The following is a 17206-nucleotide window of genomic DNA, read 5'->3' on the forward strand; positions in this document are numbered from 1 at the left end:
AGCAAAATTAGACTTCAACCTCAACTGGGGTTTCTAGGTGCCATTGAAAAATAATAAATTATTGTACAAAAATACTAAATGAGCCCTACAGAGAACTGAAGGTCTCTGTACTTTTACCATACTTGGTAGGAGAAATAGGAGCTCTTCTACATCTAGTAACTATCAAACAAATCACCAAGACCTGATCTACACTTGTAAAGCAAAATACAGTAATACTAATGAGTGATTTACAAAACACTGCTGTGAACAGCCTGTCCAGGCTGAGAATTTGCTTAAAATATAATCTTTTACAAAAGTAATATCCAAAAGGGATAGTTGTTGCCCAGTAAACACTGTACAGAGTATTAGACTCTCTGCAACTATAAGGGCCAAATCCTACCTGTTTCACCTCAGCCCTTCATCCTTTTAGGGGAGGCTAATGCTTCATACAAAACTTAGTTGTATGGACTTGGACTTTCAAACAATGAAAAAATGAGAAATGAAGTAGAAATATTAAATGAGAAGACAAAAGAAGCAAGGAGGAAGACTAAAATGTAATGTAAGCACCCAAGTTTGACTGGCAGCATTCAATGCTTTTCCATCTTAATCCATGGGAGCTATAAATAAATTGTACAATCACTGAGAGAGACAGGTGAGGTGGGGGGGGGAGTCTGAGCCCAACACATTGTTTCTCTCACAAATTAATCTGACATGAGTGCTACAACCAGTGGGCACCTCTGAACACCACTTTTGCAGACAAATTCTGTCTTTGGGCATGGTCATGTAACTCCAAATCTAGAAACACGACATTTACATTCAGAACATAAACAATTACAGCACCTCAGATTTATATAAGGACTTATGGTACCATATGATTTTTCTGTGAGATTTTACGAGGGCTGACATTGTCTCGTGAAGGGTTCGATAAGCAACGTTACTTTGAGCACAAAACTTTCAAGACAGGCATAGTGAAGGGAATAAGGAAAACTAAACTAATTGAGCCAATTTTTCTTCTCTCAATACCTAGAAACAATCCAAGTCGCTTTCAAAATTTCATTGAAGTTTAAAGTTAAGGAAGCAAGATTGCGTGTGATTTTTAACAGCTGTCTTCCCTCAGTTAGAATGCAAATGAATGGGCATCATGTTTTGGCTCAATTTTAAAATCTCAATTTTAAAAACAGAAAACTCATATCAAGTCCAATCTAGGTCTTTATAAGCAAATGTGCTAAAATTATTTTTTTCATTGTTTCATACCCCTCCAAGTTCTGGAAACAAAATGCATGACAAATAGGGATAATTTATTATTTATCAAAAATTCATCAGAATATTTACAAAGCATAAGTCATTAAAAAAACACGCACACAAAGTCTCTCTTTTTTAAGACTTCTTTTCTTTAAGACTTTTTCTTTTTTTTTCCTCTCTTACTCTGTGATTTCTTTTTTCTGCCCTCAAACACAGGTTTTGCAGTCACCATGACTACGTTTCCCAGTTCTTCATCCTCACCACTTGAGCTACTGCACCCCTTTTTCTCTTTATGGTCTGCTGTCTCCATTGCAGAGACATTTTTCCTCTTTTTGCTCTTGCCTAAATCTCTGCTTTCCATTTCCTCTACTGAGGAGTCACTAGAAGTTTCTGAAAGATGCAAATTCCCAATAAAACCACCGCCACATAAATGTTCTTTTCTGGAATCTGAGTGTTTTCTTCTCTTTCCGCTTTGGACTTCTGTTGCCACAGCTTGATGATTTGCACAGCCTGCAGTACCTTCCCCTTTCCTTTCCTCATGCTGTTTAAGTTCAATCTCCGTAACAGCAGCAGCCTCCCGAATTTCATCGGCTTCTTTTTCCTTTCTCTTCAGACAAGTCACAGCTCTGCGCAGCCTCTGACTTTTAATAGCTTGTTTTTCATGCTGTGCTAGTCTGAAGAATGAATCGATTCGAAGCTGAGTCTATCAAAAATAAAACAGAGAATAAAAGAGAAAATAAAACCTTTGGATGGTTTTGTGATGGGAATTCAGCTGTTCTCTCAGCTATACTATAAAGCATCCCAAATTAAAGCAGGACAAAGGACTAATGAAATTAATATGCATGCAAATAGATGTGAACAATAAGATGCATTATTATAATAATACCTATACTTTATTATAAATTATGCAACAAGAACCTTTACAGAAACCAAATAATAAGCAAACTCCAGTGAAATTTTATAAACATCATGCTGCTGATGATTAGACATATGTTGCTATTTTCAACCCTAATACAGAGAATCTCTGTAGTGCTCTTAAGTATGTCCTTACAAACATATCCTTAGCTTCAAGCTGTTAAAACAACGGAATGTTTACTAAGCAAATGTTGTAAGTGCACTTTACATTTGCATATGCTAGTGCAACAAAATGCAGTCATTTGACTCAAGTTGTAACACATGCTGCTACGGTATAAAGACTTAAGAGTAGAACTAGAAGTAGTCACACACTGCATCTGTGTTATTCAACCACAGGTAGGCTTGCTGTATAGACTAAGCTAGTCCTCTATGTTCTCCCTAAAACTGTCTAAGAGATACAGACGCTTCCACAAGATGTTCAGCCAACCTGAAAATATATGGATTTAACTATGGGTTTTGGTATCTTTTACTCCTTTGAGTGACAGAGAGAACCCAGAACACTGATTTAGATTGTGTATCCATCTTGCTTCTGGCAAAAGGAGAAAAGAATCTGACCTTAGGCGACCAGTTTTACAACTGACTTTCACAGTATCACTGGATGCACCACTATTCACTTTTAAGTTTTATTAAAGTTGACAGAACATTTATTTGGAAATTAGAGTAATATTATTAATAGGCACTTGCTCAACGGTTCAGTCTGCATTCCTCCTCAAAGGATATGGATAGTACCAAATGGTCAGTCTCACTTCACCAAAATTTCAGGGGCATTTTTATAAATCATTTTTAGAGACAGCACGCTGTCTTTTAAAAGTACTAAAGGTGCCTGAGGTACCTGTAGTTTCAGCCAGCTCCAGAACAAACAGCAACCTGGACTAGAGATAGGTGTTCGATAGATAACAAAATTGGAAACCAACAGTTGAAATTATGTAGAGTGCCTCACAGCACACCCAAATCATATAGAAATGAAGTCTAGAGAAGTAAGTTTAATGACTTTTAAATATATATATTAAGATAATCCCAGTTTTTGAGAAATGTATTTTAGATGAAAGCCTTGCTTTTCATTTTAAAATGCTTATCTTCTTTTTTTTTTTCCTTCTCAATCTTCCACTTACCCTTAAACTATACACAGATTTATACTTTACCTGCTGCAAGTTCAGCTGTTTTATCACAGGCAAAAGGATTTCATCTATCTTTGTCCTGGTCCAGCCAAAGTGATCCTGACAGAAAGTGCAGAAAGTTAAGGAACTTTACAAAATGGCTATTACTAGTATTTTGTAAACACATAAAATGAAAACTTCTCAAATAAACAATGTCTGGAAGAAAGTTCTCTACTTCAAAGCTTTCTCTACTACAAAACCAGACAAAATACTCTAAGTTATTACAGCTGACTTATCTGCATGGTTCCAGTATTATGCTATGTATCTTAATCATGCTGTTACATCTCTATTACAGAACTTTTTGTCTAGTATCAACATTTCCAAAAGCATGTCTCAGTGAAGATAGAACTCATTTGGATATACAGTACTGCCGTAAGACAAAATACCTATAAATAAATCTTATTTTTACACTTGTACACACTGGAAGTTTCATTTATTGTTTGAAACACTATTAGCTCTGCATGCATTGCCATCTACTTTTCAACAAGTCACTGCAGCTCAAGCTGCAACGGATCAAAGAAATAGACATTATTGCAAGAAATGCAGTGAATAACTAGGGATAAAGCACAGACTGAATCACCATTTCTGACTAGGTCTTGAAACTTATTTGTGAAAGACAGGAAACATACATCAGGAGTGTGCAAACAATCCCACCCTAAGTCTAGAAATAGGCACAGCACAGTTACAGAAATATAACATCACAACAAACTAGTCAGTCCAGCTACAAGACTCTCTTTGCATACAAAGTGAAGCAGCCCGCTCTCTCAGGAGGGCAGAGCAGCCCTGAATGCCACACATGCATGGCTGCATTCCCTTCCATTCCAGAGCTGGTGGTATGGCAGGAGAGCACATGCAGATGGAGTGGGGGGCCCCTCACACGAATGAGATGTTAAGAATTTGACACTCTGTTACTGACTCACTAACTAGCCTTATGAACTTTAATCTGAGTACTTTTAGCTAACAAGTCCTGCCATCCAGTAAAAGGATATTCTCTGATCTGCTCTACATCAGGCTTCCCCCAGGTGAACGAACCCCTTGTCTCATCCACCACAGGCTTCAGGTATGCTTCTGCCACTGCTGGATTTGGGAAACCTGAAGAAAGCTGCAGCTCCCGCAGTTTCTTCTTGACTTTGGTATCGTGTGGATTAGGTCTCAATTTCTTATTCTTCTGAGCCTCATTCCACCACTCACTGAAAAACAGAGGAAGGTATTCATTTGCCTCCATAAAATATAATTTGGTATATCAAGAACCACCATGCTAATTTCAATAGCTTTAGTCTCCCTGCTTCAGTTACTACATGAGATGAGGTACGAAATTTCCAAATAAAAGATGGCCAACGGGACATACAATCTGCAAGTAGAAAAGACAAAACATACGCAGTAAATGCAGCCATTTTAAGCCACAGCAGCAAGCATCACCTGGTTTCTCCATAAGCTACTAAACAGAAGGCCCTAAATTCAGCCTCATTTGGGGAGGATGTTCCACACATAATGATAATTTTTGGACATTTTCGGTATGCAAGGACAAAAACAGAAAAAAAAAAGAAAAAAAATACTTTTAACCATCCTTGCCATTGCCAATACAACTGGCTTGGCCCTCTTCAAATCTTGTTCTCCCCCACAGCCTACCTGTCTGTCTCTTTCCAGGTCATCCATTCCTCACTCATCAAGTCTCTTTTCTATACGAGCAAGCTACAGCACCTTCTCACAAACTCAGGGAGAATAAACCTCCGCTCCACTACGGATCCAGCTCTGCAATGAACTCAGAGGCAGTCGCACAGTTCTACAGCTGTTCTATCATCTTCATAAGTCTCACTGTAATTGCTGTATCAACATGTCACCTTATTTACCTGCCATTTCAAATAAGCAAAATATGATGAAGCATACGCGAATTTTAAGAGAGGTTCCAAGCCATGCCCAGGAAATTCATTTAAAATCTCCATCGCTGTTACAAAGCCAACATTTGGGATGCCCTCAGTGTAGTCACTTCCAAGCAAGTATGCCAAATTAATTAGCTTGTTGCGATCCAACCCTGTAAAAGAAAGTGAGTAAACCAAATAAAACCAGCGGATTCAGCATCTGTTCTCTTACAAATTAAAAAAAAAAAAATTATTTGAAAGGCAAAAACCAAAAGGAACACAAAGGCATTAACTCTGTAAAATTACATTTAATTCAACATCAGAATTTGCTAAATTATATTCTGGAGCAGCATCAATATGCTACTGCTAGCTCCAGTACTGCTGGTTGTGCTAACTTGGCGAATCACAGAATCACAGAATCGTATAGGTTGGAAAAGACCTTTAGAATCATCAAGTCCAACCGTAAACCTAACACTACCAAGACCACCACTACACCATGTCCCTAAGCACCTCAGCCAAACGTCCTTTAAATACCTCCAGGGATGGTGACTCAACCACTTCCCTGGGCAGCCTGTTCCAATGCTGGACAACCCTTTCAGTGAAGTAAAATTTCCTAATATCCAGTCTAAACCTCCCCTGGCACAACTTGAGACCATTTCCTCTCATCTTATCACTAGTTACCTGGGAAAAGAGACCGACCCCCACCTCTCTACAACCTCCTTTCAGGCAGTTGTAGAGAGCAATAAGGTCTCCCCTCAGCCTCCTTTTCTCCAGGCTAAACAATCCCAGTTCCCTCAGCCGCTCCTCATAAGACTTCTGCTCCAGACCCTTCACCAGCTTCGTTGCCCTTCTCTGGACACGCTCCAGCACCTCAATGTCTCTCTTGTAGTGAGGGGCCCAAAACTGAACACAGGATTCGAGGTGCAGCCTCACCAGTGCTGAGTACAGGGGGACAATCACTTCCCTAGTCCTGCTGGCCACACTATTCCTGATAGCCAACAGCATCCTGGCTTGTTTCTTGGCCACCAGGGCCTACTGCCAGCTCATATTCAGCTGCTGTCAACCAACACCCCCAGGTCCTTCTCTGCCTGGCAGCTTTCCAGCCACTCTTCCCCAAGCCTGTAGCGTTGCATGGGGTTGCTGTGACCCAAGTGCAGGACCCAGCACTTGGCCTTGTTGAACCTCATACAATTGACCTCAGCCCATCGATACAGCCTGTCCAGGTCCCTCTGCAGAGCCTTCCTCCCCTCAAGCAGATCAACACTCCCACACAACTTGGTGTCCTCTGCAAACTTACTGAGGGTGCACTCGATCCCTTCGTCCAGATCATTGATAAAGATATTAAATACATCTTGCCAAAACTAAAATGTTACAATGTAAAGATCATTGGGAAATTCTGGGTTTCTAAGAGCTAAGAGTTATTTTACATATATTTCTCCAATTACTGTCCTGTTCTCATCTAATGCTGACCCGCATTTAAAATAACATAAATAAATGTTATTAAAAACCAAATAACATAAATAAAAACATTCAGTTTGAATTCTAGTCCATAATATCAATGCCTCTGCTTCTTAAAAGTGTTCCCAAACTGGAAGCCTTTTGCTCTGTGCTAGTGCAGTTACTAAGTAGACCAAAAGAGCCTGTGAAACAGGCAGAAAGAAGGAATAACTCATCTGACCAATGCTACTTGGTACACTATAAGACCTGAGGCAACTAGACTGATTTTCAGTAACTAGCTTCAGGAGTTTAGATTTAAAAAAAAAATTCAGTGGAGAAAAAGGAGGGATGTGTGTCTAAGCACACAAAGCAAGACCATAGGCACGCTAGTCAGGATATCCATCAACTGTCAAGAAAGAATAATTGTGCAATGCATGGAAAAGGAGAAGTACAAGACTGCAGAGGAATGTGACATGAAGACCGATGGTGACTATTTTTCCCTAATAAATAAATAAATAAAAGCTCTGGTTTATTACATTAATAACAGCTAAAAAAATCACACACATACTTTTACAGCAATCCTTTCCAAGTAAGCTACAGTAGCATACCTAAGTAGGGGAAAAAAATGTTTCATTCAATTTGCTGGGAGAAGAAACCAGACATATTTTTCACCGCATAAAAATGTTGTGAAATTTTACATGCTGAAGACATTAAAATATTGTTTCAAGGTCTATAGCCTCTCTCAACTTTGTCAAAGTCAAAACTGATTTTAAAAGAGTTCTGCTTAAACAAGGCATAAGAAAAAGTTAAAATTGACTCATATTTTCCTTAATACACTATGTGACACTGAAGTTTAGTAGTTCAACATAATTAGCAACAATTTGATTAGACTGGTACAAGAGCAATCTGAAAGAAGAAAAAAGCTGTCAGTAGTAACTAAGTGAAAAAATCTTTTACAGAGCATATACATATGCCAGATCTTCTTCTAATAAATTATGTGTCAATACGTCCAAAATTAACTTCCATTTCCAGAAGACTATAAATCTGATGACATCAGAGTATAATTTTCCTGCCATGACAGAAAAGTCATGCTGACATTTACCCAGAAACTGGTACCATAGTTCATACCTCCAGCCTTGATGATCACCACACTAACTCAGTGTATTAAATGCAGGTGCCTGCAAATTCAGGGGTCATCTGGCAGTAAAAACAGCAACCCAACTGAAAGTCTTCAAAGAGTCTCCAAAGAACAGGGATTGTAATAACAGACACACAAAATTCTGTAGAAAATACAACTTCAAAAAGATACATGGCAGCACTGTCTTATTAAAGACAACAAATCAATATCAGAGACTTACCTAGCTGGTTTTGAAAATCAACATACTGATAATATTCCACATATTTGTTTTGACTGAAGAAATTTTTATAAACATGTCGTGCGCCAAATAACCAAACATCACTATCATCGGTGATTGTCCCAGAGGTCTGATCAGTAAGGTCCAATATAGCACACTGTGCCTCTGCCTCCATCGGAGCTTCAATATATGGAATGCCAAACAGACGGAGAAGCTCCTGTAGGATGGAAAGAAAACAGTTAATATTTCATCTGAAGAATGAACTTCTATTATACTTCGGCTTGACTTGGAACTGCTCGATTCACGCTCAGGAAGTATTTAATATTTCACAGCAAATCTTAATTTCCACTAAAAAGTGCCAAGCACAGCTAAAAGTCAAGGGGGAAATCCCACTTACTCATCTCAGGCGGATAGTGCCACCTAAGTCAAGCACTACTTGATCACACTATTACTACACAGTTTGAGAATCTGCTATCTTAATTACACAAGCATACTTAAGTATTGTGCTTTCCATAACATGGAGAAAAGTCCATACGTTACAATTGTGTGGGCCCCATCACGCGTAATGGTTACTTGGGAAGACAAACGCCATCACTCCGAACGTCCCCCCTTCCTTTTTCTTCCCCCAGCTTTACATGCTGAGCATGATGCCATATGGTATGGGATATCCCTTTGGCCAGCTGGGGTCAGCTGTCCTGGCTGTGCCCCCTCCCAGCTTCTCACTGGCAGGGCATGAGAAGCTGAAAAGTCCTTGACTAGTGTAAGCACTCCTTAGCAACACAACTAAAACATCAGTATGTTATCAATGTTATTCTCATCCTAAATCCAAAACACAGCACAAGACCAGCTACTAGGAAGAAAATTAACTCTGTCCCAGCCGAAACCAGGAGAAACCTTTATTTAAAATTATTGGAATTCAAGATTATCTCAATACTTTCAATATTTTAAATCAAGCAGACTGAAGAAAACAAGCTCCTAAGATGAAAAAAGGTGACCTATAATTAAGCAAAATTACTAACAGCTTTTGAGAAAATGTTTGACTGGGGTGGAGGGGGGACCACATCATGCTATATCAAATCAAAATGACTACACAAATACCACCTGGCTTTCCAAGAACATCTGTCCTGTTACAGAAGCAGCAACACGTTCCTGCTGCTGTTTTTGAGCCTGAAGCATATTCTGCTCAGCAGAAAGGTCATTTTCTAATTCTTCTAATTCTTCCTGAAAAATAAAACAAGATTTTCATTATTTCAACAATTCAGGTATACTTAGTTAAGTAAAGCACTAAGACACCAACTATAATTATTCTAGTAGTATATGCTCCAGTAATTCATACTTTCTCTAATGCAGTAAATAATAAGACCAGAGATAGGTCTATTCATCACAGTGCTAAAACCTTAAAGTTTCCCTCTGATTTCAGACAGGTTATGGTTAACCATTATCTTTAAAGAAAAATAATTTCCCATAGAATTAGATACATACATGAGAAAGCAAGGAAACAGTAAGAAGCTCTCCAACGGTTTTCCTTAAAAACTACTTGGGGACAGAGCACTTCATTACTAGCTCAAAACAAATAACAAGGGGTTACCAAACTGATGTCTTGCCACTCATCTGCCGCATCTTTACCATCATCTTCTCTTTCAACACTCTGGTCGTTTGCCAACTGCACTTCACCAGACTCCTTCAGCAAGTCCTGTGTGACAATATCATGTCTGTCTGTCTCCACTTCTGGAAGTGCTGTTTCGTCACCCAGTTTTTCATCATATTTAGTAGGAAACTCAGCCTCATTACTGATTTCAGTATCCACTTCAATAAAGCTTCCTATTAAAGGAAAATAAAGATTTCAACTTCCTGCTGCTTGTTTAAAAAGAGGTATTTGTATACTTTTTTAACTTGGGCAGTGATTTATTTTTTCTGTATGCAGTAACAGATAGATATAAGGATTGTGAAATTACAGAAACCAAGTGGTTGACCATTAATACACCAGTTAAGTTCAATGTACACAACAGCATGCTTTCCTGACTCTCCGTATTGTATACTCAGGTTTCCATGATAAAACATAACACCAAGGGGAAAAACATAGCTCAGATTTTCTTCCCACCTTTTGCATACATAGGAATAGATGTATTTTAAAGCTTTTCTTACTAGGAGAAAAGGTTAACTTCAACTGACTACAAATACAATAAGGTCCTATTTTCTTATCTTGTCACACAATTAAAAAGCACATACCATCAGAATCACTGTCTTCAGACTGTGATATCCCTTCTCTTTCCTCCTCAGGACCTTTTGCTTCTGGAAAAAATCTAATATCCTTTTGTACCTCAGATACATTCTCTTCTGTTTGCAAAATTACTTCCCCTACATTTTCAGAAATTTTCAAGTTTTCTTCATTTTTAGAAAGGTCTGTTGTTTCAGCATGAATCAAAGCCCCTATACTAGTTTGTACAGGGGAACAGCTTGGCTTCTGCTGGCACAAGTTTACACTGTTATCTCCCAAAGAATTTAAGTCCATTCTGGAACCATTTTCTTCTTTGTCTAAATCTTCTTTGCCTTTTCTAGTACCGTCAATAGAAGAATAATTTTCAGCTCTGGATATACTGGTGTGCTTGGGTGTAATATGATTTTCTTCCAACTCCTGATGCTTTTCTTCAAATTCAGCGTCTTGCATAATCACTTGTTTTGGCGAATGAATTGTAGATGTAGGTATTTTTTTTCCCTCCTTAACTTCAAGAATTTGATCTTCCTCATCTGAGCTACTAAGCAGAGAATCCTTCACTTCTGATCTTTCTGGTAGCACTCCATCAGTTCTAACAGTAACAACTTCCTCCCTTTTATTATCATCACTCAGAGCTTGCTGAATTGCCTGTAGTGTTCTTGGAGACACACTGCCTTCCTCTGTTACAGATTGGTCCATGTTCAATCGTCCTGTATCTTCACCCCCCAGTTCTTCTTCTGAGCTGCTGTCTACCATAGCTGCATGGATAGCAAGCAAAGTCCGAGGAGAGGGTGGTGCTGTCACCACATTGTTATCTTTCTCTGTCTGCAACCTGTCAGATGCAACTAGCTTTGCATTAGGAGGAGATTCATTGATTTTATTCAATTTAGTAAATTCGAGCATTTTTGATGAGGATCCTGCAGTAGTTTCCAAGTCTCTATTTGTAGCTTCTTTTGCTTGAATACCTGAAAGAAAGTTTTTTGTTGATTCTTTTTTTTTAGTAAAAAACTGCTTTATACTAACATTCCATTTTACATAATGAAAATCATTATATAATGATTAATAAACCAGTTTTCTACATGTTTACTGATCACAGTTAATTATGTCTAGCAGTAATGCACATTTGATACAAAGTATCGGCTATATACACCTGTAAACAATATTCAGGTTTTTCTTAAAACTGACAGCTGCAGACTGCACACACTAAACAAGAGGTTTTACAAAATTAAGACCTGACATACCCTTTATTAGGATATAGTGAGAAGTATCTTCAGAGACTACCCTCCTAGATTCCACTTCTTTCACAAAACCACCTTCATTTTCATATTGTGTTTGGATTTCACCCGAGTGCTGTTGATTCAATTCTTTTTGTACATTTTCTATGCACCGATTGAGGTTGCTTTTCTTAAGCAAACCCCTAAGCTGGTACTGGGAAAAGTCATTGGACTCCTTAAAAAAAAAAAAAAAAAAAAAAACACACACAAAACCAAAACAAACAACCAAGTCAATTTAAATAAAATGCCACTAGCTGCACCATTTAAGCAAGTTCATTTACCATGCTCTGGACAGCCTTTTAAGAGTCTCCTTTAAGCAGGTAACATTTGTCTTTTACTGAATGCTGCACTCCCAAGCAACAGCAACACAGCCAACAATTCTAAAAGGTACCGTTAAGTAGTTCTGCATGCTGGCTAAACACAACAAGATCTCAATGATGTGACCAAAAAAACTTAGCTGGCTAATGGAGCTGGTACCCATCTTAAAAACAGTGCAATTATAAAACCATCCACATGTGGATTCTGTTATGATGATGCTTCTTAGCTTACACTTGGGCACAAGCTATCATTTGATCTGACAAGTATTGTACTTTTAAAATCTAACTGTGCTCTGAAAAGCTATTGTAGAAGCGGCACTACAGGATTCCCCATTTGTCTCCGAATGGCTTCAGTGACACATTTGCCTATGTTACAAAAGCCTTTTCCCAGCTGCCAGCTCCCCTAACAACCTGAGGGTTTGGAATTCAAGCTGCGTTCATTCTGCCTGGTTTATCCACACCAGTAGTATGTTCCTGCAATTGAAATCTTGTGCGTAATGCTGATGAGGCATGAGACCCAGCATGATTTTTTCCATTCTTGCCAAACTGAAGTAGCTCTGCCAATTTTAGTGGAAATCAAGAGATAGGACTCTGAATAGACACATGGGAAGGCTCTGTTAAAGAGTCATTATCTCACTGGGTTTTTTCCCCTCAACGTAATATCTCTTATTAAACAGGCCTGGGGGTAAAGCTTTCCAGATGTGATACTCTTATGTAGTCTTCATCTGCATTAATGGCAATAGCTCCATTCTGATGGCTTGAAAACTATTTTAAATATTACCTCTGGCATTGCTTCAAATAATGTTCTTTTTCGCTTTGTGAATTCTTTCATATCAGTCAAGATCTCATGTTTTATTTCTGGAGGCAGCTTGTTGAAATCTTCTGATTCAATATCTACAGAATGAGGATTTTCACATAACTCTTCCTATAAAAATGGAAAACAACATAAACACCTATTATATATTAGAGCACAGCACGAACAATAAAATATTTAGAGCATCATTCCAAACAAAGAAAAAAAACCCACAAAATCTTTGTTGCTACTTCCTATACTGTGAAGAAAACAGTTAAGAAAAAAGGTAACTACTACCTAATAAAATAATGTAAAGTACATAATTATTGATGTATACTATATGGAGCAACTTGGGTTTATTCTTTTTACAAAAAGATATTTAGTATAAATCACAGAAGCAGATCCTATAGCCTCAGCTAGTCTGATTTTATCCTTCCAAAGAAGTTCTCCTTCTGAATGCAAACTATCTCAAAGATAAACAGTATTTCCAAGAGTTTTTTCTTTTTTTTTTCTTTGATGAAAGCAGAGATAATTTTATTATTCATTACGCCTTCTTCTTAGGTTATGGATTTCTTTTCTCCTCTTCCCATGAGATCAGCACAGCAGAGGGGAATACAGAATTTATCTGTGAAAACTCGAGGACTGAAGTGTTTCAACAGCAATTCATATTTGGAGAAGCATGGGAATTTTGTTAAATATGCTGTCTTATATGTGCATACACATGTGCATAAATTCATAGATTTCACTTACATCATTACAAAAAACAATTTTGTCTCCACAGGTCCAGATAAAGTAGTCGGAAGAAAAAAAAAAGATACCGTAAGAAATTCCTATTCTACTGTATTCTAGTGGAGAAGATTACATTTGTATTTCCTCACTAGTAGGAATTCATAGAGTACTGAAAATTAACTTGTTTGCTTGATAAGTAATACTGTAGGAATACTACAGTATACAATAGGAATACTTCCAAACACTTTTTAACCTTTTTGTTTGTCTTTTAAGCATAGCACACAAATGAGAGGATTGTTCACAGTAACAGGGCAATTAGGATGCACTTACCTGCAACATCTTTTTTTGGCTCATTCTCACTTCCCATTCTTTTTCATCTTCCTCCTCCGAGCTAAAAATCACAAAGAGAAAAAAAAATGTATATATTTACCTAGAAAAACAAAGTTCCTATTTTAAGCAAAAGGACATTACTCATCCCTTCACCAGTAAGTACAAAAATACACACACAAAGTACACACACATATATACGCATATACATACAAAAACACATGCACACATGTAAATAGATACACAAGTCAAAAAGATTTGAACAGAAAGCAAGAAGGCAGATTATGTCAGTTAAAACTAGCTTGAGACAACTGTTGCTGTTTAAATCATTACCCAATTCTTATTTGGTCAGCATTTGAAGTACTTAAAAGTATATATAAGATGTGCAAAGAGTAATCTAACAGATAGCTCCACATTCCCACTGTGTTATTTAAGAAGATGTCACAAGTTTGACAAGTACATACAAAGCCTACTTCTGCTGAACACATCTACACTACTGAATGAGGAGATGCAAACCGTAATCAAGCTGCCACACACCAGCTACCCAAGCTTGAACAATCAGTTCCTTTTTGTCATATAGGTATGACCACAGAGACTGAGGTAGCACTTTCATCCTTAAACATGAATCCCGTGTAGAAATTTAATCTGTGGGCTGAAAGCTTCTTCTGTTACTTTCCCACAAACAACTAAAGGCTTCTGTATCCAGAGCTATAAACCACACTCTCCAAAAAGAAACTGAAATAAAATATAAATTAAAGAAATATACTTTATATATTATGGAGTCTCATGAGTCAAAGGCCTTTCAGCAGCATCAAAAAATGTAGTGTATACTTTTATCTGAGCTTATTATAGCCATTTAAGCTATTTTTCTTAATTCTACCTACCTGTTCTTCTCATCGTCCTCTAAAGAAGGCAATACATACATATCATCAATTTCTTCTCTTCGAACTTGTGTAATACTGGGCAAAACTTCATTGCTTAGGGAAAGAAAAAGAAAAAAAACCCCAATGATTAATAGCTACATAAAAACTTACTTGCCACTTATAAACAAGGGGAAAATAATTTTAGTCTTGCCTTTTGCCCCTAAGAGCAGTTTTGATAACTTGTCTCTTCAAAAATGTTTTCAAGATTTTCTCTGTAGTTTTCCTGGAATCACTGACAGCGACTTCCTTTCTTTGTCTTCGCTTAGCCTGTGAAAATGAGATTAACACCAACGAGATTTTGCTGGATGCTGAAGATACACATCCAGTGAATTACTGTTATAATTCTGTGTGCTGAGTCTATGAACCACTCCTAACTCATCCTACATCAATGGGGACATAGCCTTCAGATCCTTTAAATCTTTCTACGTCAGGTTCTTCTGTGGGACTCGGGAACGGTTTTCAGCTTCTGGGTACAAACGCTTGCAAGAGTTGCGTTCAGGTCCTTTCTGGAGCAAGACCCAGGCTTATGCCATCGTTTACCTCTCTGCAATCTGGTTTCTAGGCAAATCAAACCTGAATATATCAAAACGGAGCTGCTACATGCTCCAACAGCTAATCAGGACTGTGACTGCAAAGAACACCTGCAGAGCAGTGCACTTCAAGCCCTCCATCCTCATGGCTCAGACGCATAAGCAGAATAAGAAGGAAATTGAAAATGGCTACTTAGTATCAGCAGATGTACATCCTATTTTGCATTGCAATGACTCAGCAAATGTCCTTACCAAGGTCTGTCTCTTCAGAAGCGGTGCCTCTCCATCAAAAACAAAGACAGGTCGAATTCGGAAAAACAGTAACTTGCAGAGTCGATGAAACAGAGTGAGGAGGTGAGCATTTTGTATGGAATTACCACCACGATCTCTGGCTCCCTTTATTGCTTGGTTTAACCAAATACTGATATCTTAAAAAACCGTTAAGAGGAAAAAAATGTGCTATCTTACACATATACCATATTAATAGTTCCTATAAAGTGCACATATTTGAGTGGCTTTTTCCCACTGTTCCAGGCTTGACTTATCAAAACCAAGATTATCCAAATACTTGTGAACTTCAGAGAAGAATAAATTATTGCCCCTATCACCCTGGGCAAAAAGCAGAGTTGAAAACAACTGTGCAGCAAGTAGTACTTCTCCAGTTATTTTTACAAATAAATCACAGAATCACAGAATTGTATAGGTTGGAAAAGACCTTTAAGATCATCAAGTCCAACCGTAAACCTAACACTGCCAAGACCACCACTACACCATGTCCCTAAGCACCTCATCCAAACGTCTTTTAAATACTTCCAGGGATGGTGACTCAACCACTTCCCTGGGCAGCCTGAACAGTAACTTCTTTCCACATCTTTCCAGCATTTAACCAAGTATATATGATAGGAAAGTTGATGCAAAAGTATTTAAAACTTTTTCATCCTATAGTCCTACTGAGAGCAGCACATTTATTTACAAAGCATAAAATCCTATAGCCCAATGCTTGTGTAAGGAATCTATTAAAAGTCTTTTTTAAAACATCAAAAAAAAGCTTAGTATTCCACATATTATAAAGCATAAAATCTACTTACCAAAATATTGTCATGATTTAAAATATTTTTTAAAAAGCTAAACACAATAGATCACGTAGAAATAAGTGAAATAGTTAACCTTCCTCACAAATTTGGTTCCTTAGCTTTACTGTTAAAGGATACCAACAGCAAGAATTTTTCCTTCCAGCGTTTCTGGGTTTATAGGTCTCCCAGCACATTCAAGCAGTTTCCAAAGTCCTTGAACTCCCATTGTGCTTTCTCAGCTACTTTGAGAGAGAAGAATCTATGAGGAACAAAAGAAGGCATAACCCAATGATTATACAACCCACGTATACTTTATTAATAAGGATGCATTATTACTGCCAACAGAAATAACGAGGCGGGCTGCGCTGGGCTGGGCTGGGGAGGGGAGGGCACCCCGCCAGCCCCGCAGCCGCTCGGGCCGGTTCCGGACGATTCCCTCAGCTTTCGGCACATGGAAAACCTTCAAAAAATCCGGCCCAGCGCAGCGTTACAGCTGCTCGCCGCCCAGCCATCAGACAGCTCTAGGAGCCTCAGCTCTCCTCTCTGCAGAGACCGCCACGCTCCCAGACAACCGCCCTCCGCCCGGGGAACACGCTGAGGCGCTCCGCGGGGAGGCATGGGGGGCCCGGCCCGCGGGAGGGGAAGGCCGCCAGGCCGCGGCGGGGCAGGGGAAAGCGGGGTGTCCGTCAGAGCGGGCCTCACCTGCGGCGACGGGCGCGGAGCGAGTGGGCGCCGGGGAGCGGAGGCCGGCGCGGGGACGGAGACCGGGACCGGCCACCTCAGGCCCCGCAGCCCCGCGGCCTCCCCGCGCCGCGTGCGCATGCGCCTCCCTCGCGCTGCCCCGCTGCTCGCCGGGAAGTGCAGTTCGCGGGGCGGAGCCGGGCGCCGGTGCCGCCCCGGCGAGGCGGTGCTCCCCCGCCCCGCTCGCCCCTCACACGCCCCGGCGTCGCCCCCCTGGCTCCAGCTGCCATGGGCGTGCGGGTCCTTCTGCCCTCTCCGAGGGACCCCCGCGGCCGCAGCCGCCTGTGGGACATCCCAGGCGGAGGGGCCGCAGCCGCGCACCGTCGCCTGAGGCGGGCAG

The 17206-nt window shown here is 39.5% G+C and overlaps 1 protein-coding gene across 2 annotated transcripts; it reads right to left on the reverse strand.

Annotated features, from left to right (window-relative positions):
* Positions 1-1170: 1170 nt before the first annotated feature.
* Positions 1171-16886, reverse strand: ERCC5 (ERCC excision repair 5, endonuclease). 2 transcript variants are annotated; one of them, XM_075526090.1, is made up of 16 exons: positions 16828-16886; positions 16264-16384; positions 15305-15480; positions 14674-14789; positions 14484-14576; positions 13603-13663; positions 12532-12675; positions 11401-11608; positions 10174-11124; positions 9533-9765; positions 9046-9165; positions 7948-8161; positions 5181-5325; positions 4283-4483; positions 3279-3363; positions 1171-1924 (listed from the first exon to the last, which is right to left on the reverse strand). In XM_075526090.1, exons 2-16 carry the CDS (start codon positions 16349-16351, stop codon positions 1373-1375), a joined length of 3387 nt encoding a protein of 1128 aa, XP_075382205.1. In that variant the 5' UTR covers positions 16352-16384; positions 16828-16886; the 3' UTR covers positions 1171-1372. The 2 variants fall into 2 exon arrangements, with proteins under 2 accessions (XP_075382205.1, XP_075382206.1); XM_075526091.1 differs by having other exon boundaries at positions 1792-1924; positions 3279-3353; positions 4326-4483.
* Positions 16887-17206: the final 320 nt, after the last annotated feature.

Source organism: Mycteria americana, chromosome 1 (assembly GCF_035582795.1).
Source record: "Mycteria americana isolate JAX WOST 10 ecotype Jacksonville Zoo and Gardens chromosome 1, USCA_MyAme_1.0, whole genome shotgun sequence".
In the NCBI taxonomy this organism is placed as follows: domain Eukaryota; kingdom Metazoa; phylum Chordata; class Aves; order Ciconiiformes; family Ciconiidae; genus Mycteria; species Mycteria americana.

Bases quoted from the DNA above. Each gene is read 5' to 3' on its own strand.
- ERCC5 (XM_075526090.1), bottom strand. From the start codon at position 16,351: ATGGGAGTTCAAGGACTTTGGAAACTGCTTGAATGTGCTGGGAGACCT. The intron at 12,676-13,602 runs GTAAGTGCATCC...CCATTTTTATAG, and splicing joins GCCAAAAAAAGATGTTGCAG to GAAGAGTTATGTGAAAATCC. The intron at 4,484-5,180 runs GTATGCTTCATC...TCTGTTTTTCAG, and splicing joins GAACCTCTCTTAAAATTCGC to TGAGTGGTGGAATGAGGCTC.